Source organism: Heterocephalus glaber, unplaced genomic scaffold, assembly GCF_053883595.1.
Source record: "Heterocephalus glaber isolate CG9 unplaced genomic scaffold, H.glaber_assembly_v1.0 deba00001608, whole genome shotgun sequence".
NCBI lineage: Eukaryota > Metazoa > Chordata > Mammalia > Rodentia > Bathyergidae > Heterocephalus > Heterocephalus glaber.
The window spans coordinates 40,538,206-40,556,711 of NW_028258379.1; the positions used below are offsets into that span (position 1 = coordinate 40,538,206).

An 18,506-nucleotide genomic window follows, 5' to 3' on the forward strand; every position below is an offset into this window, starting at 1 on the left:
CAGCCGGGGCTGCAGGGCTCTACAGAACCCATTTCTGCCCCGGGTTTTTTCAGTCGAGGAAGAACATCCCCTGCGCCCAGCTGCTCTCTCCGGCCACACTGAGGAGCGGTTCTGGCTTAGGCCTGGCACAAGTTGCAGGCACAGCCGAGGCTGCAGCTCTGCTGGAAGGGGTGGGACGACGTCCAGTGCCCCGGATGTGTCCCCCTTGGAGGGGACCCTGGGTCCCCAGGCCCTCTCTCAGCTTCTCGGCCTCTGTGAGCTGAGCAGCTTTGCTTCGCCAGGTGCCCCTGCCTTGGCGTTCTGCTTCAACACAGGCCCAAAGCTGTGGGCCAGGACGGGAACCGGAACCTCTGAAACCAGGAGCCAAAATGACCCTTGCTGCTTCCGCCTCCGCCCCGCCCCTGGACGGGCACCCTCCCCGCCACCCACCCGGCCTGACCCCTCTTCTTGCCTGGGGACAGATTGGCCCGGGGAGGCCCCGCCCCGCCGCCGTCGCTCCGGCTGCCTGCGGGCGCAGCGAGTCGCTCGAGCCCGCGTCCCCAGGACCCTACCGGCATGGCGCGCGCCGCGGGGCCCGAGCGCCGGCTGCTGGTCGTCTACACCGGCGGCACCCTCGGCATGCGGAGCGAGGGCGGGGGTGAGTCGCCGCGCGCCGGGCGGGCCAGTGCTCGGCCACCCCTGGAGCCCGGGCCCTGCTTGGGCCCAGAGGGGCCCGGACTCACTCTGCAGACCCTCCCTCGGGGCACCCTCAGCCGGTGCCCCTGCTGCCAGATGCCCTCCCCTCCCCTCCCTCTCCACCCAGGCCCTGGGCAGCCAGGCGCGCCCGCCGCAGCTCAGAGAGTGGTGCCTTTCCCTGGTGCGTCCTCCACTCCGGACCTCCGGTCCTGCGGACCAGGGGAGCCAGCGCCCCCTGCCTGTCCTCCTCCCTGGGCCTGGCCAAGCCCCTCAGAGCCAGCCCCGCAGTCCTGGCCTTGCCGACTAGCCACTTCTCCCCTCTCTCCCCTCCTCTGTGGCCTCGGGCCCCGGCAGACACGCCTCCCGGCCACCCTTTCCACTGGAGCGGCCGCTCAGGGCCCGCCACTTTCTCTGTGCTCTGGGGACGGCTTCTCAGTCGTCCTGCGGATTTGGTCTGCATCAGCTCGATCAATGCACACACCTCTCGGCCCCTCCGTGCCAAGCCTGGGCGCAGGCCCTAAGTGGGCCTGCCCTGCGGGGGCACAGGCATCGGGGACATGGTTGTGGAGGCTGCTGGGGGCCGCCCGGTGCTGCAGTTCTCCACCTCCGGTTGGGGCACAGCCGTTCCCAGGTTGGGGAGTGCCTCCAGGAGCTGTCTATGAGCGGCCATCATGCGGGCTTCTGTGTGGGCCTCACAGAGAGCCGGCTGACATTCAAATATGACACGCCAAGGAGCCCGTCTCAGGAGGCCGGGTTCGGCCAGGGGGCTCCATGCCAGGGGTGCCAGCAGGGCCAGGGCCAGTGCCAGTGTGGGCATGTGTGGTTGTATTGGGGCTGCCAGGAGAGGCCTCCCTGGGGACTCAGGGACCAACATGGGAGTGGCCAGGCAGGAGCAGAGAGGAGGCTGTGGGAGCACTGTGTCTGGAGTCCGTCCTGCCCTCTTGCTGCTGCCCTCCGCTTGGCCTGTGGCCAGCTGCAGTTCCATTGGGTCAGCACGTGGCTGTTCAGTGGACCATGCTGAGGGACAGTGGACACTGCCGGGGTCCCACCTGCAGGCGCGCTGTGCTCTGTGCTCTGGTGCTGGCCCAGCAGCTCCTGGGCTCTCAAGCTCGAGTGCTACGTTCCTGCAGGGGGCTGTGAAGCCATGCATCTGCCAGGCGAGCCAGACTTTGGCTCCTGGAAGATGGGTGGGTGTCCACTTTCACAGAGACCCCACGGAGCTGTGTTCTGAGCCCTGGATGGCTGTCACCCTGGAGCTCACAGAGCAGAGCCTGTGCCACTGGTGAGTGGGTCTCCCGGCTCTGTGCCGGGGCCCCGTCCCCAGACCAGCTGCTTCCAGACAAAGCCTGCCCCAGGCCATCTGCAGTGCCAACCTGGTCCTCTTCAGAGAGGCCTTAGGGAGCTGGGAATTTAGCCCCCAGAGGACCCCGGCTAACCTCCAAGAAGGAGCAGTCCTCACACTGCCCAGGCAGGCCAGGCCCCAGCCTGTTTGCCCTCATGTGTAGCTGAGTGAAGTGCTTTGAGGAAGAAGCAGATGGGGACCCAGCTCCCTGACCTTTGTACCTAAAAATGTGTGTAAGGGAGAGGCTTGCAGAAATAAGGGAAGCACCACAGGCCAGAGAAGTTGGGAGTGACAGGAGGCCCAGGCCTGGGGCTGGGGTCCAGCCCCTGAGACCTCAGGTGAACTCCACCCTCTCTGTGCCCTGCAGGGGTCGTTGAGCCCAAGGCTGCAGCCCCACCTGCGAGGGAGCTGCCACCCCACGAGCACCAATAATTAACTTGCTCACCCTGCTGACCGGGGCACTGGCCTCTGGTAAGGAGCAGTGATTGGGAGCTGTGGCTTCAGCCACAGCAAAACTGTTTGGATTGTCGCTGTTGTAACAGTTTCTGTGCCTGAGGATAAACAGGGCCTACAGGGCACCACACATTGCATGACCAAGCCCTGTCAAAGTTCAGGGAGGGCGGCAGGCCTCACCCCTTGGCACACCTTTAGGAGTTCAGCAAAGTTGTTACAAATCACGGGACATCATATACCTGATAAGCAGAAGCAGAGGCCACACGGGATCCGAGGGACTTGGGTGACCGCCTCAGGAACTGGCTCCGTGAAGCACATGCTGCGGGAACATCAGCGTTGGGGCAAGGGGGTCCAGGGCATGTTCCTGCTCATGGCCCCAGAAGCCAAACGGCCTCAGCTGGAGTGGTGCCCATGGCTTCCTGGCCACTGCCCATGGCATCTGTACCATCCAGATTCCCACCTTGAGGTGACTCCTCAGGCTCCAGCTCACATTTGCCCGTCCTAAGCTTGCCCTGGGCGATTCCATGGGGACCCACTGTCCTAGGAACAATCCCCTCCAGGCAACCACCCTGGGACAGGGCCCAGGGTTTCCCCTCTGGGCAGTCACCTGCCTGCAGGGGTTTCCTCGAAGAAAAGTGATGCAATCATTAAATCAAAGCTGGGAGTGACACTTGCTGGTATTTACTTACAGTGATAAAAGAAATTACAAGTTGAAATGGGCCTCCTGGCCGCAGTCCGTGGAGCAGTCGTGTCTAGTGACCCTGCTGTTTTCTGGGCGGTTTCCCGCTCCTGCCTGCATGTTCTTCCCGGCTCTCACTGCCGGCCCTTTGGGCAGCGGTCTGCCCAGGCGGAAGGCATGGAAGCAGCAGGCGCCTTCTCTGGCTCTGCCGAGGGGTGCCGGGGTCTAGGCCCCTGTGGCTGCCCTCCCATGCCGTGCCCCTGGAAGTAGCTAGAGCAGCCTGGCGGTGGACAGAGGTGCTTGCCCGGTGTGAGCGTGTCCTCCACCCCAAATCAGAGATGCACCTCACCTTCCCCGGAAGTGCGTCTTCACATTTCCACACACACCCTGCAGAGATGGGACCTAGAGGGTAAAATTTGTGTCTTAGTTTTCTGTGGCTGCTGCGACAAATTCCCAGGTGTTGAGTGACTGAACGCCATGGAATCCGTTTTCTGCTCTGGAGGCCGAGTAAAGTGTGGGCAGGGCTGCACCCCTTCCTGGTGGCTGCTGGTGGCTTGGGCTTGTGGCCACACCCTCCATCTTCAAGGCTGCTCCAGAGGCCTTGTGCATCTAGGCTCCCTCTGGCTTCCCCTTGTGGGGACACATGTGATGGCATTTTGGGGCCACCCGGGAAATCTGGGACCTCTCACCATTTTCCTTGGCATAAGCACACCTGGAACGGCTTTGCCATGCAAGGAAACATCCACAGTCCTGGGGTTGGGATGTGGGCACGTGCGTGTTCAGCCCACCACGGGTAGGGCAGGGACACGGCCCAGTGCTGGGTGGTAGGTGGCTCTTGAACGGGGAGGCAGGCCATGTCCTGGCCACACTCGGGGCGTCATCTGCCAAACACATGTGGGCTCTGGTCTCCCCATGTGCTCCCTGCCTACGAGTGGACACTGGTGAGCAGCTGCTCCTGGCAGAGCCCTATGGGTGCCCGGGGTCTTGGCGCCAGATAGGGGACAGGGCCAGGGGTCTCAGGTGGGGGAAACAGTGCCACAAACACCCGCAGTCCCATGGGCCTGAGACCGTCTGGGGCAGGGGAGGGGCTTGGGCCGGGTGCCTGGCAGATGGAGATGGGAGGACGGCCCTCGAGCTGTAGAAGGTGGCAGGGTGGGTGAGGAACGCTGCCCTCCTACCAGCTCCGATGCCTGCCAGGCTCCTGACTCCTTGCATCGGGGAGACAAAAAGGGGCAATGTGTAAATCCAGAGTCTGTGACCCATTCATGACCCGGGAACTGGGTACAGCTGGCAGCGGCAAAGGGCTGCAGGCCAGCCAGGAGCTGCCAAACCAGAAGGGCAGTGGTGCCGGTGGGGACAGGCCTGCAGCAGGAGCTGGGGGGAGAGGTGGGCTTTGTCCTGAGCTGCTGAACCCCAGGAAATGCAGGGTGTGACCAGCAGTACCCACGGCCGACAGAACCTGGCCCCAGGCAGGAGAAAGGTGATGTTCATAGAGGCCAAGGAAACTGAGGCTGGGGCAGCAAGGCCAGCACCTAAGTCGTGAGGCCACTGGGCATTCCCAGCTGCCCTGGGGGTATGGCTGGTTCTGTCCCCCTCCCCGTGTTCCCTGGGCACCAGCAGCAACTTTGAAGGCTGTTACAGTCAGAGCGTTGGGCATGGAAGGAGGGCCCTGGCCGGGCCCACTCCACAGTGACCTCCAGGCCTGTGTTCAGGGGTGCCTGCTCCTCCCTGTGCCCCCCACTGCACCCCATGTGACACAGAAAGGGGTTGGATGATGTGGTCGGGCTCCTGACCCCAACTGGAGGTGCTGCTGGTCACTGAGGTGGCCCCACCTAGTCTGTGGAGCCCTGGTGGAGGATTATGATTTGGCTGCCCATGAAGGAGGAAGTCTGGGGAGGCCGGGTAGAGGACAGGCCTGAGTTTGAGGACGGGGTGCCCTGGCCACTGCTCACAGGCACCTCGACCAGGCCTGGACTGGGTTCTTCCGAGCCCCCAGCATCTCACCCCAGGACGGGAAGGGGCCGAAGGGGTTAAGGTGCCAAGGTTGCAGCCACAGGGACCGGCTGACCCGCAGAGGAGGGAGGCTGGAGCTCCCAGGACGGAGCAGCCACTGCCTCTCCTGAGGTCCTGGTGTTCGGTAGAGGACGCTTCCCCGGGTGCTGCTGTCCTTGCCACTGTGTCCTGGTCCCCAGGCACGTGGGCAGCCCACAGAGCACTGCAAGGAGTGCAAGGGCCGGGAGAGGCTGGCCGACCTGCCCATGGCCCAGGCACAGAGCTTTGGTCCCCGCTCCCCCCGGAAGTGTTTCCGGAAATGCCTGTGACCTCTCAGGGCTCTCTTGGGAGGGCGCCTTTAACATACAGCAGCTCCTGAGACCCCCAGGCTGCGGGTGGAGGAGCTGCTGGGGTGGGGTGGCGGTGGCTCTGTGCCCATCCGCCTGCTGAAGGGCTGGGCAGGGACACGGGCAGGAGCTGAGGAGGTCACACTTGGGGATCAGGATCGAGGGCCTGCGAGAGAGCCCGTGGGAAGGGCTGCGGCCTGGCAGAGGGAGCGCTTCCTGGGCGGGGCCCAGAGTGGGGTCCTGAAGCTCTTGCTGGGAGAAGTACCTTCGGGCAGCACCCCGGGCGCAGTGTGTCCCTGGGGTGGGGGTAGAAGGTGGGCGCATGGCTGCCTCGTGAGCCAGCTGGAGGGGCCAGGCCCTGGGCTTTGCCGGAAGCATGGACAACCCTGGACAACCCTGGAGATGGGGCGTGGGCAGAGTGGGGCCTGGCTGTGTGGCTTCCAGATGAGCAGTCGGCATCGCTCCAAGGGATGAGGCCCAGCCTCCCAGACTCGGGACAGCTGCCGGCCTCCCAAGGGTCGCCAGGACTGGCAGCACCCAGTGGGAATGCGGGACAGAGCGCTGTGTCCCGCCCTGACCGCACGCTCCCCGTCTCTGCCCAGTGCTGGTCCCCAGCCGAGACCTGGCTGCCGTGCTGCGAACGCTGCCCATGTTCCATGACGAGGCGCATGCCCGGGCCTGGGGCCTCCCCGATGACACCCTGGTGCTGCCGTGAGTGGGGCTCGTGGCCAGGCGGGTGCCGCCAGCTGTCCTGAGGGCCAGGGTGGGCGGGTCCTGAGGTGCACAGCCCCGTGGGGTCGGAGGGGTGGGCACTGCTTCCTCAGGGCTGTGGGGGTGACCTCGGTGGCCTCCCCGAGCCAGGCCCATGTGCGTCCCTCCTACCGGCCCTCATTCCCCGGGCACAGGGGTGACAGCTTCAGCAAGCATGGCGAGGGCACCCTGGCAGACAGAGCCTCCCTTCCCGTGTGTCGGTGCTGGCCTACGGCCCTCAGGTGGGAGGCGGGCTGGGAGTTGTCCTTGCCACCACGGGTCTCCCCGAGAGCCTCCTCCGGGGCTGGTCCCAGACGGCTCTTGCAGGTGCGTGGGGACAGCCTGTCCTGGCCCACATCACCACCCCTCCTGGGGACGTGGCCCTGCATCTGGGACCTGCAGGTGTCAGGGAGGCCCTGTGGCCAGGCGCTGAGAGCCTGCTGCATCAGAGCCCCTGCTGGCCCAGGAAACCCCGTGAGGAGGGCCAGACAGGGAGCCTGCATTCCACCTCCTGCAGCCCCGCCTGCCCTGACCAGAGGGTCATCTACACAGTGCTGGAGCGCCAGCCCCTCCTGGACTCCAGCGACATGACCATCACGGAGTGGGTTCAGGTTGCCCAGATCGTGGAGGTAGGGGCTGGCACTGTGGGCAGGGTCGAAGCCTCTTTCTTCACTGAGGAGGGGTCTGCAGTCCCCGGGACGGCAGGACCACGGGCTGGTGCCAGGCTCCAGGGTTCTCCCCATTTGAGTGCAGGTTCCCTGTCAGGGGCAGCCGGACCGCTGGCTTGGCCCAGTCCGTGTGGGACAGGGTGTGCACCACTGCCTGGAGGACTGGCCGGCTCTGGAAGCCTGGCCTCGGCCCCCACCCCTCAACCCGTCCTCGTTGCAGTCTTAGTGGATTTAAGGCCAAGGAACCCACTCGGGGCCTAGCAGCTTGCGGAACTGTGCGGTGGCCAGGCTGCCCCTGCAGCGCTTTTCCTCCCTATTCTCCGCCTTCCGGTCCCAGCTCCCACACGAGCCCAGCCTTGGCTCCCCGTCTCCCACCCCCTCAGCCCCTTAAAACCCTTGCCGTCTGCTACTTAGAAGGCTGAGGCAGGAGGATCACAGGCTCAATGCTAGCGTAGGCAACTTAGTGAGAGACCCTGTCTCCAAAGATATGAAGAGCTGGGGGTGTAGCTCAGTGGTAAAGGGCCACTGGGTTCAATCCCTAGAACCTAGTGAAAAGAACCCATGGGGTCACTCAGACTCCCCTCCCTGGCCAGCCCTGGTCACCCACACGCTGGGCTCCACCCCAGCTGGGACCCTCCTGGAACAACCTGTGACCCAGGGCCTGTCTCCATTTTGGGAATGGGGCGGCCAGTACGCCTGTCGACAAGGCCTGGGTTGAGCTGGTCCAGGACTGGCTCCTTTGGGACCAGGCCAGGCTGTTCTGCTGAGCTCTGGGCGATGCCCTGTATCCCTGCTGCAGGGTCCAGGCCACCTCGTTGTGGCCTTCTCAGCCTGCATCTGTCCTCTCATGGCCACCAGAGGGCGCACGGCCCCACTGTGCCGCCCAGCTCCCCACTGTTCCCTGGCAGGTGATGCCCGCAGGGCCTGGTGTGGGGAGAGGTCCCAGGCCTTTCAAGCTGCCAGCTGCCTGCCAGGAGGTGGCGGCCAGAGTTCCTGCCCAGGTCCACTTCCACGCAGCCTCCCAGACCACCTGCCATGGGCCGCATCTGCACTGCCCTCCCACTGGACATTGAGGCTCCCACTTGGGGTCTCTGGGGAGCGTCCTGCTGACCAGCCCTGTCTGGAGGTGCTGCTGCCAGTCTGGGGGTGCTGCTGCCCTTGAGGAGTGTCAGGAGCCCCCAGGACCGACATTCTCGGGCCCTGGGCTCCAGCCAGGGCCTGCAGGTGAAGCCTTGAGCCCATCCATCTGCTTTGGGCTCTTTGCTGCTGCCCCCTGGCCGCCCCTGAGCACACCCCTCCCACAGAGACACTACGAGCAGTACCACGGCTTTGTGGTCGTCCACGGCACCGACACGATGGCCTTCGCCGCCTCCGTGCTGTCCTTCGTGCTGGAAAACCTGCACAAACCTGTCATCCTCACTGGTGCCCAGGTAACCCTGGGCAGGGCTGTGCAGGACCGGGCTTCTTGCTCCGTGCTGCAGCTGAGCAGCTCCTGTGGCAGCTCCTGCTGTGGGCTGCCGAGCAGGTTTCATGGGTGCCCTTTGTGCCTCCTGGGGCCACCTTGCTGGTCCCCAGAGGCCCACAGCCTGGGGTGGCCTTGCCCATCGGAGGGGGAACAGGAGCCCAGCCCGTGGCACCTGGCTCCTCCTCCTCTGCTGGGCCTCAGGCTTGCCGCCCACAGCTGGTACTGGGGAGACCCTGGTCGCTTCTCTGCCTTTGTTCCTCTCTTCCTTCTTCCTGCCATGCCCCCCACCCCTGGTGCTGCCCCAGGTGGCCCGGCACACGATGGCCCTCCTCTCTCACCCTGACCTGACACATCAGGGCCTGCTAGAGGCCAAACCGGGGTCCCTCTGGCCTGCATGGGGCTTCACAGGGGCCAGTCCTGGTGCCCATTGGGGTGGCGAGGGAGCATGGGGCAAAGCGGGTGGGTTGAGGCTTCCGGGGCACGGACCACTGCTGGCCTGGTGGGTGGACTCCCCTTCCCCGCAGACCCCGCCTCTCTGTCCTGAGGGGTTCGCAGGAGAGGAGCCAGCTTGCCTGTGCTGCTCCGCCTCAGCCTACCTCCCCAGCCTCTCCCCAGGTGCCCATCCACGCGCTGTGGAACGACGGCCGGGAGAACCTGCTGGGGGCGCTGCTCATGGCCGGCCAGTACATTATCCCCGAGGTGCCCAGCTGCCGGGGCGCGTGGGGGGGAGTGGGTGCTGTGGCTGGGTGTGCTCCACGGGACTTGTGGGTGTGGCACTTGGGGCCACAGATAAGGGGTCCCATCAGGTTTGTGGCTTGCTTTACAACTAACACATGGTCATTGGCAAAAACCTTGGAGCCGGGTGTGGTGGTGCAGGCCTGTGATCCCAGCACTGTAGGAGGCTGAGGCAGGAGGATCGCAAGTTTGAGCCCAGCCCAGGCAACTTAGCAAGACCCTGTCCAAAATAAAACATAAAGGGCTGGGGTACAGCTCAGTGCGAAGGCCTAGGGTTCAATCCCCAGTGCCACAAAAACAAAACTTTGGGAAGGCAATAAAGCAGATAGGACAGCCGCCCATGCCACTACCCGGAGAGTGTGCTGTTGACCTGGTCTCTGCTCCCTGACACACATCATGCATATTTACACGTGTGTCGCAGACATGTGGCTGTTTCCTCCTCCCGCAGGTCTGCCTGTTCTTCCAGAATCAGCTGTTTCGGGGCAACCGGGCAACCAAGGTGGACACCCAGAGGTTTGGGGCCTTCTGCTCCCCCAACCTGCCCCCGCTGGCCACTGTGGGCACAGACGTCACAGGTGAGCGACCGGAGAGCCATGCTGGCGCTGCGGGGCAGGAGGGGCAGCCTGGAGCAGAGTTCCAGGGGCTGGAGCAGAGGCCGGGGCTCCGCCTCGCAGGTGCGCTGCCCACACCGTGGCCCGGCTGTTCCCCAGTGGCCGCTGTGGCTCCTGTCGCACACTCTTGGTGCCCAGGAGTTCCAGGGAACCCTCCGTCCTGGGCCATGGGAGCCCGGCGACCCCCAGCAGTGCCCTGAGCGTTGGCCTTCCATGTGCATGCGTGCTCTCCTGAGGGCTGTAGCGCTCCCAGCCCGTGGGGGGAGCCCCAGCCCTGCCTGCGTCTCTTCTTCCTGCCCAGGGGCCCGCCCTGCCCTCCTGTCTGCCACCCTGCGCGGCTCCTGTGGGCAGCAAGGGAGGCTGCTCTTCTGAACCCAGCAGTGGTTCTCGTTTGACTGCGGCTGGGCAGCAGCCCGGGCGCTGGGGGCCGCTGGGGGCCCTGACTCCTATCCCGGGGCTCTCACCTGCACCCTTTCCCTGACTCCTCCCAGCACTTCCAGGGGTGTCTGCGTCTGTCGAGTGCTGAGCAGCCTGGGAGCTGCCTGGAGGCCCACATGAGCTGGTGCTGCACAGGGCCGAGTGGAAGCTGCAGGTGTGGCACTGCCCACGGCCAGCTCTGGGTGCTGAGTGGCGCCTCGGCGGAGAGGCCAAGCTCTGGACCCCAGGGCCTCTGCCACATGCAAGGCCAGCAGCTTGGGCCCCACCCGACATGGCGGCCCCTCGCGAACCGAGCCCACTGTCCCCACATTGCTCTGCGTGCTGGGAACCCACGCCCTGCCCACCACCCTGAGGTCAGCCTGCCCGGCCGGCTCTGATGCTGCTGAGAAACCCAGGCTCTGCCCAGGGTGTGGCTGCTGGGGCCCTGAGGAGTGTGGAGGCCGGAGCCAGGGCTCCCCACCATCTCTGCCCACCTTCTGGGCAGAGGGGTACCCGGAGGTGCCCACTGTCGGGCATGTAGACACGTCCTCACCCCAGGCTGTGCCTGCCCAGCCCGACGGGAGCTGCAGTGGCAGAGCTGGGGAAGGGGGACATTGCCGGGGACACTGCAGCAGGGCCTGAGCCTGTGCCACCTCCAAATGGAGCGCCCAGTGCCCCGAGGTACAGGGGACCACTGCCCGCCCAGATGGGCCGGTGTGGGTGTGTGCCCCCTTGCCCTGCCCTTGCAGGCTCCCTTGCTGTAGGTGACGGGGCCGGGGCTGCTGGGGACTGAGCTGAGGCCTGGCCAGCCCCCCACCACGGCCTTCAGACCTAGGGGTTTCATGGTCTCTTTGGCAGCTGATGGCCACCAGGCGGGCCTTGGTCTCCTGGACACCCCAGTCTGCAGCAGGAAGTCTTGGGGATGGCAGGACCCCCAGCCAGTCCTATCAGCCATGCCCCCCTCCAAGGTCCCTAGATTAAAGCCATCTCCGCTGCCACTGTGTGGGGCTGATGGAGGCCCCACCCAGGTGTGTCCAGGTCGGCCTCTTGTTCCTTAATGAATGTGAATTGCTCTGCCAGAGGCCAGAGGCAGTGGACTTACATTACCCAGGGGGAGGAGGAGCCTGACAGGGGTTCTGGAGTCCGGGGTCCCTTCCCAGCCCTGAGCCTGACTCCAGCGAACCTCAGGGGGATCTTGCGCCTCCCTGGGCCTCAATTTCCCTGGGCTGGGCTGGACTGAAGGGTCCCCTTGGTGCCGTGTAGTGCTGGGGAATTGTTAGTGTCTGGCTGCGATGGGCTGCAGGCTGCTGTGGGCCACAGCTCCAGGGGTCCAGGGCCCACTGCCCGAGGCTGGTGGCCTTGACTGGGGGCAGGCTGAGCTCAGGGGTCTTTGGCATGGCCAGTATTACGGGGTGCTGACCCAGGGCGTCTGCCCCTTGCCACTTTCTGTAGGGCTGGGATCCCACTGCCACCCTTGGGGCACAGGGAGGGGCATGGGCGTGGGGCCTCTGGACTTGCGCGTCACTTGGATGGAGGCTTCCTTTCCTCGAGGCGAGGGCGTCCGGGAGAGTCTTCCTCCCTTCATCACCTTGGCTGGCAGTGGGCGCAGTAGGTGTGGGGGGCGGGGGGGGCAGGCAAAGCTGGCTGGTGGGGGACACGGGGCCTGGCATGGCAGGCTGCTTGCTCGCCTCCTGGCCGTCACATCAGCCTTTGCCCCTCTGTTCCCTCCCCCGTACCCTCCATGCGGCCTGGCCGGGGTCCCCCTCCCCTCTCCCTGCCACCCTGGCCCTGCCTTTGGCCCAGGGAGCGGGCGGACAGGAGGGGCCCACACCTCGGCTCTCGTCCTCAGTCTCCTGGGAGCTGGTGCGGAAGGTCAGCCGGGAGGACCAGCTGGTGGTGCACAGCAGCGTGGAGCACAACGTGGGGCTACTGCGCCTCTACCCTGGCATCCCCGCCTCCCTGGTAGGCTGCCCAGCCCTACCAGCTGGGTCAGCCCCCACAGGGAATCCAGCATTGGCAGGGTGGCCTCTGCTTCCCTTTGCCCCGGGCCTTCCCTGACAGGCCAGTGGTGGGCCCCTCCCCAAGTCCGGGGCCCTGGGCCACTCTCCTCCGAGACCATCTGTGCTCTGGACCCCAGGCTTGCTGGGGGTGGCCCCGGGACTCAGGCTGGGCCCTGTTTTCTGAGAGGCCAGGGCCCCGAGGCCATGCTCTAGGTCTTGCTGGATGTGAGCGGTGAGGGGCAGTGCCGGCCGACACAGTGTCAGGAAGCCTCCCGGCCCGGCCCGTGTCAACCCGCCCACCCTGCTGTGGGAGGGACAGTGCCTGCGCCAGCTCGACGGGCCTGTCTCCTCACCTCACGGGGATGCGTGGTCCCCCAGGGGAGCTCTGCTCTCCCGTGCCTGCCCAGAGCCTGGCTCTCTCATTCTGCACCAGGCAGGCGCAGGGCAGGCGCAGAAAGCAAAGCCCCTACGCCCTCCACAGGTTCGGGCCTTCCTGCAGCCCCCTCTCAAGGGTGTGGTCTTGGAGACCTTCGGTTCTGGCAATGGGCCCACCAAGCCTGACCTGCTGCAGGAGCTGCGGGCAGCGGCCGAGCGCGGCCTGATCCTTGTCAACTGCACCCACTGCCTTCAGGGGGCCGTGACCCCGGGCTATGCAGCGGGCTTGGTGAGGTTGGGGAACAGAGGCCAGGGGCGCCTCCTGGAGGGAGCGTGGTGTCCGCTGGCAGGCTGGGCAAGCCCCAGTGGCCCCTGTTCCCCTCCCGCAGGCTTCAGTGGGAGCCGGCATCGTCTCAGGCTTCGACATGACGTCAGAGGCCGCCCTGGCCAAGCTGTCCTATGTCCTGGGCCGGCCGGGGTTGAGCCTGGATGACAGGAAGCAGGTGCATGCACATGGGCTCGAGGGCAGGCCCCGTCCCAGGACCCCTTCGAGTCCTGAGGCAGCCACCCTGGACACTTCCCAGATGCCCCTCCTGCCCCACCGCTTCCGGGCCCTTGGGCTGCTGGGCGGTGGATGGGGGCTCAGGAGGTGCTGATTCTGCAGGGCCCAGTGTGGAGCTCTGGGCTGCAGGGGCCAAGCCCAGTGCCTCTGTGTCCTCCAGCTGCTGGCCAAGGATCTTCGCGGGGAGATGACGTTGCCCACCGTGGACAAGCACCAGTCCCCTCTGCAGGGCAGCAAGCTGGGTCACAGTGTTGCCTGGCTTCTGGGTCTGAGTGGCAGCCAGGTATGCTAGTGAGGACAGAGGGGCAGGATCATAAGAGGCAGCAGGGATGAGCCAGCCCACAGCCACTGTCATTCCGCTCAAGCTCCAGCTGCAGACAGCCAGGGCTGGGAGCCAGGAGGGTGAGGGGCCACAGCAGCTGGAACCAGGGGACCTTTGGAGCCTGAGGTGGGGGGCCCAGTGGCGGGGAGTAGGCACTGCCTCCACAGGGCCTGGTGTGAAAGGTGGGCTGCCTGGGGTCTCCAGACTCAGCCCCTGGTGCCCGCCTCACTGCTTCCCTAGCAGACAAGGTCCCTTCTCTGAGCGTCCCACACACCCCAGGTGTCCAGAGCAGGAGGAGGGCCAACAGCCAGGCCTGCTAGGGGCCCAGCACTGTGCCCAGTGCTGCTGGGCTTCTGTCCCGGGCAGCACTGTGATCTGCCTGCCAGGGCCAAGGAGCCAGATGAGAAGGCTGGGCTGTGTGGCCTATCATCAGGGCGGGCCTGGGCCTGACCAGGCTGCGTCATGGGTGCTGGGTGGGGTGGCCTTTGCTAGCATCCAGGCTTCAGGGGGCTTGGGGAGCCCCTGGGTGGCCAGTGCTGGCCTTCCGGGAAGGTGGGGGCTGTGCAGCGGCCCTTTTCTCTCACCAACCTGCACCCTCCCGGCTCAGTCCCTCCGGCAAGGATTAGAAGAGGAAATCAGGGCGGGCAGGCTGGGGTCACAGCCACTGGCATCAGACCTTCACTCCCAGGGCACAGGGTCACAGGGGCCTGGGGTGGCGGGGGCTGAGGCTCCAGGCTCTGAGGTTCCAGCACCTCCCCATCCGTGGGCTCTGCCCGCCCTTGACCCTGGGGTGCCGGGGACCCCAGAGTATCATCCTCTCCAGGAGGCAGATGCCGTGCGGGACACCCTGGTGCCCAGCCTCGCCCTGGCTGCAGCCCACGCAGGTGACCTGGAGGCTCTGCAGGCGCTTGTGGAGCTGGTGAGCCCCGCAGTGCCAGCCCTTCCCGCCCTCCTAACCCCGCCAGGCCCTGTCTTCCGTGCATCCAACTCTCCCTGCCCAGCCCTCTCTCGGGGTCCTCCCTGCCCAGCCCTCTCGGGTGGTGTGCCCTCTTGTCTCCCAGGGCAGTGGCCTGTGCCTGCAGGACCCTAACGGCCAAACCCTGTTGCATGCGGCCGCGCGGAGGGGCCACGTGGGGGCAGTAACCATGCTGCTGCGCAGGGGCGTGGATGTGAGCGCCCGCGACCAGGACGGCCTCACCCCGCTGCTGCTGGCTGTGCGGGGCAGGTACCTGGCCTGGGCACTGCAGTGGGTGGTGGGCAGAGACCAAGAAGGGGTCCCGACTGAGGGGTGATCCAGGCGCGGCTTATTCTGTTTTTCTCTGGTACTGGGTCCTGGAGATCAAAACCAGGTTGTAGAAAAGGAGAGCCCCTGGCAAAGCGCGGCCGCATGTGCCTGTGCCTGGGGAGAGTCCGGAGCAGGCAGATGGAGGCTCTGATGGGCTCCGGCCCCTGAGGGACACCGAGCCTCCACGTGGCGAGTCCCGGCAGGCCCTGGGCAGGCGGCAGGAGCTGGGAAAGGGGGCCGCTCCCCACCAGAGAGCCCACTGCTGTGCCTCAGCGGGCACCCCTGACCCTAGGCCCAGAGCAGCAGAGGTGCCGAGGGCGTCGTCGTGTGACCTGGGGAGCCTGTGAGCGTGACTGTCCCTCCCCACCTCTCATGCCGGGCCGCCGTGGCTCTGTCACACCTGTCTGGCGACCAGGTCATCCAGACCGACCTGGGTGCCCCAGACCCCGTCCCGAGGAAGGGGTTGTTGTGAGCTCCACAGGGAAGGCCTGGGTGTCCACGCCCAGCATCACTGGGCCCTGGTGTCCAGCCGAGGGCCCTGTCCCTGGGAAGGGTCGAGCGTTCCTTCTAGGATGGCAGGATGGGCTCCAGGGTGACCCCTGCACTGGGCTGGGGTGATGTGGCCTGGAGATTTGGGACTGGCACTCCTTGGGCATGGGCGTGTGGCGAGGTGAGGTGAGCTCACCCCATCCCGCCCTGGCTGTCACAACGGGCCCAGCTGGTCTCCCCGAAGCTGCCTGCCTGGCCTGCTGCACTGGAGAGGCCAGGGCCAGGGGCCCTCCCAGCCTGCCGCCTCGTGCTCCCTCAAAGTAGGGTGGCCCCAGCCCCTACGGTGCACCCTGACACTTGGCAGTGGGGGCACGGTAGTGGCTGGGTGCTGGAGGCAGGTCACCCTGCCGTACGTGGCACGCCCTGACCTTGGCTCTGCTGGAGCCCCCTGCAGCCCGTGCCCGCCTGGCAGACACTGGCCCCAAAGAGGCCTGGCTTCGGAAGTCGCCTTAGGAGACACTCCAGGTCCCTGACAGCTGGTCCGCTGCGGACATCTGTCTGCAGTGCCTTGTCCCCTACTACCCTCAAGGGCAGAATCGGGCATGGCTGACTCGGTTTCCCCAGAGCCAGTCCTGGGCCTGGCAGTTTCAGGGCGCAGAGGGCTTAGGTGAGGACTGTCCTCCAGTGCGGTGCCCAGGATGGGCCAGGGCACCACGTGGGTGTGCGGCTGGGATGGAGGAGCTGCTCGGCCAGAGTGGACCTCGAGTCGCATGGGCCTGGGCAAAGGGCTGGGCAGCAGCAGCTGTGCCCGTGGCCAGGGCCAAGGGCCCCTAAGCTCAGGGGAGACCCCGAAAGCAGGGGACACAGGGGGGTCTGGGGGCTGATGGCTGGCACACTGCTTCCCATGGCAGGCACTGGGGCGTCATCCAGCTGCTGCGGGCAGCCGGGGCCTGCCTGTCCCCCCAGGACCTGGAGGACGCAGGGACAGAGCTGTGCAGGTGAGGGCAGCTGGAGTTGGCACAGGGTTCGAGGAGGAGCCGGGCCTGCTGAGAGGGCTGAAGCAGGACAGCCCGTGCCCAGCTGTGCACTGGCCTGGCCAACAGACAGCGGTGTCTGCCCTGAACCTTACAGGGTCCTGGCCAAGAGAACAGCCCAGTAGGGTGTGTGCAGCAGAGGTGCACCGCGTGAGGGCCCAAGGGGTGGAGCACTTGGGAAAGGCGGAGGCTGGAGACCCCTGTGCCGGGGGACAGTGTGTGGCCCAGCGCGATGTCCCTGAGGCCAGGAGCCCCAGGCCCAGCGAGTGGGTGACTGGGGTCGGGCAGCCCAGCTGGGAAGCGGGGTGGGAGCCTGCTCTGTGGGGAGGACCCCTCCTCACCTGGCCCAGAGCCCCCAGTCCTGCATGTGGGGTTGGGGGACCCAGGCCCCCTACCCTAGTCTTCGGTGCCCCAGGTGTGGGTGATGTGCAGGGCAGGGGCTGGGCTAGGCTGAGGGTGCAGGGCTCCTAGAAGGGTGGGAGCTGGCCTTTGCTTTGAAGGGATTTGTGGGGTGGCTTGGTCCAGGGCTGTACCCCAGGCAGGCCTCGGAGTCTTGAGAAACAGGCAGAGCCGGGTCCATGGGAGCCGGGCTGGAACCATCATCTGGGACCCTGTTTCGGAGTGGGCTGGCCTCCAGGGGGTGCAGCAGGGAGCCGGCTGTGTGGAGTTGTGTGTGGGGGTCTGGGAGGGGCGGGTGGTGCCTTCCAGTGTGATTCACCCAGAAATTATGAGGCGCCACTGTCTACCGCTGTAGACAGATGCCTCCTGATGAGGCGGAGTCACGGGCCTCGAGGGGCCTGGCCTTCCCGCCTCCCACCCCCAGGGCCCGTTGTGAAATGAAGGGGGGCACTGGGCATGGTCATGTGTGCCAGATCCTGTGCACCCTGAGCCTGGACGGAGTCACAGCCACACCCAGACTCCGGACCCAGGGCGGTGCGTTTGGGGCTGGCTGTGTGGAACCAGGAGGGGTGGGCAGCAGGGGCGCATGGGTGGATGGTGGCCAGCAGGCCCTGACGGCTCCCCGACCCCCAGGCTGGCATCCAGGGCGGATACAGAAGGCCTGCGGGCATGGTGCCAGGCCGGGGCTGACCTGGAGCAGCCGGGCTACGACGGGCGCAGTGCTCTGCGTGTCGTGAGTGCTCGGCCGCCTCCTGCAGGATGGCCACCCTGACCGGCCCCCAGCTCCCTCCCACTTGCTGCCCTGCTGTCCCTGCCCCAGGCCCGGAACCGTGGGGGGTGTGGGGGCCCTGTGTGCATGAGCAGGCAAGGGAGGGCCGGGTCCCTGAGCAGCCCCGATGTGCCCCACAGGCGGAAGCCGCAGGGAACCTGGAGGTGGTGGCCCTGCTACAGAGCCTGGAGGGTGCAGGCCATGTGAGTCCCCCCGCCCCCACCCCTCATCCAGCACCCATGGGCACAGGGAGGCTGAAGTAGGCCGGGCTCCTGTGGTTCTGGGAGGGCTGCAGTGTTGGGAGAACCCGGGGCGGTGGGGAGCACTAGCCCAGACCTGTGTCCTGTCCAGTCTGTAGCCTGCTGCCCCGGCCCTGTCCACCATCTGGTGCCTCTGGGTCCTCAGGCCCGGTGGGGCCATACATAGCACAGGGCAGAGATGCGGCACAGCCCGGCCTCCAGGTACAGCTGGGCCTGCACAAGTTCTCAGACTGCCTGTTTGCAGGAAGCGCTGCCTGGTGTCTAACCTCCAGCCATCCTGCTGCAGCAGGAGCCGCTTTCCTGCCTCAACCTGCTGGAGGGACCGGGGCCACATGCCCCAGCCTACCCGCCTGAGCAGGATGCACTCCACTGGCCGGGCCTGGCTGGACAGCTCCACGGGCTGTCTCAGTGATGAAGCGTGAAGGTCTGTCAGGCAGAATGGCAATAAAGTTGCTGCGGAGGCAGTCTCCTCCTGGTCCCAAGTCCAGCTTGGGGGTCTGTCTGGGCTGTGACTTGGCTGTGTGCGAGGAGGGGTCAGATGGACAGGCAGTCACCCCAGACTGCTGACCGGTAGGGTGGGTGGGCAGGGCAGGGACCCTGACAAGCCACCCTCCCAGGGCCCTGTACCCTGTCATCACAGGACAGGACACGCAGGGCTCCTGGGGCTGACAGCTGCCCACGGTCACTCCGGCCCCTCTCCCACCGACTGTGAGCCAGCTGCTGTTGGGGAGGGAGGAAGGGCGACTGTCTCAGGCCCCAGGGTGCCAGCTGGGGGACCATGGCAGCCACCTGCCTTTCAGAGCCGGGCTGGGGCTGCAGTCGGGGGCTCGGGCCCAGGTCAGCTCCTGGTCCAAGCTTGACGCACCCAGCAGGGGCA

The 18,506-nt window shown here is 66.0% G+C and overlaps 1 protein-coding gene across 7 annotated transcripts; it reads left to right on the forward strand.

Annotated features, from left to right (window-relative positions):
- Nucleotides 1-472: 472 nt before the first annotated feature.
- Aspg (asparaginase) lies at nucleotides 473-18,116 on the forward strand. Of its 7 annotated transcripts, none has more exons than XM_021243694.2 (17): nucleotides 495-637; nucleotides 2,385-2,488; nucleotides 6,091-6,199; nucleotides 6,705-6,867; nucleotides 8,211-8,336; nucleotides 8,987-9,070; nucleotides 9,555-9,681; nucleotides 11,984-12,096; nucleotides 12,616-12,798; nucleotides 12,899-13,012; nucleotides 13,232-13,354; nucleotides 14,217-14,312; nucleotides 14,455-14,618; nucleotides 16,079-16,165; nucleotides 17,234-17,333; nucleotides 17,510-17,572; nucleotides 17,874-18,116. In XM_021243694.2, exons 3-17 carry the CDS (start codon nucleotides 6,138-6,140, stop codon nucleotides 17,892-17,894), a joined length of 1,626 nt encoding a protein of 541 aa, XP_021099353.2. In that variant the 5' UTR covers nucleotides 495-637; nucleotides 2,385-2,488; nucleotides 6,091-6,137; the 3' UTR covers nucleotides 17,895-18,116. The 7 variants fall into 7 exon arrangements, with proteins under 7 accessions (XP_021099342.2, XP_004836928.3, XP_087051762.1 ...); XM_087195637.1 differs by having other exon boundaries at nucleotides 496-637; nucleotides 6,756-6,867; XM_004836874.4 differs by lacking the exon at nucleotides 495-637 and adding an exon at nucleotides 1,940-1,957.
- The last annotated feature ends 390 nt before the right edge of the window (nucleotides 18,117-18,506 follow it).

Excerpts from the sequence above, each read along its gene's own strand:
- Aspg (XM_004836871.4), top strand. The coding sequence starts at position 556 with ATGGCGCGCGCCGCGGGGCCCGAGCGCCGGCTGCTGGTCGTCTACACC. Across the intron at positions 6,200-6,704 it reads GATGACACCCTGGTGCTGCC|GAAACCCCGTGAGGAGGGCC; the intron begins GTGAGTGGGGCT and ends CTGCTGGCCCAG. Across the intron at positions 13,355-14,216 it reads TGGGTCTGAGTGGCAGCCAG|GAGGCAGATGCCGTGCGGGA; the intron begins GTATGCTAGTGA and ends CATCCTCTCCAG.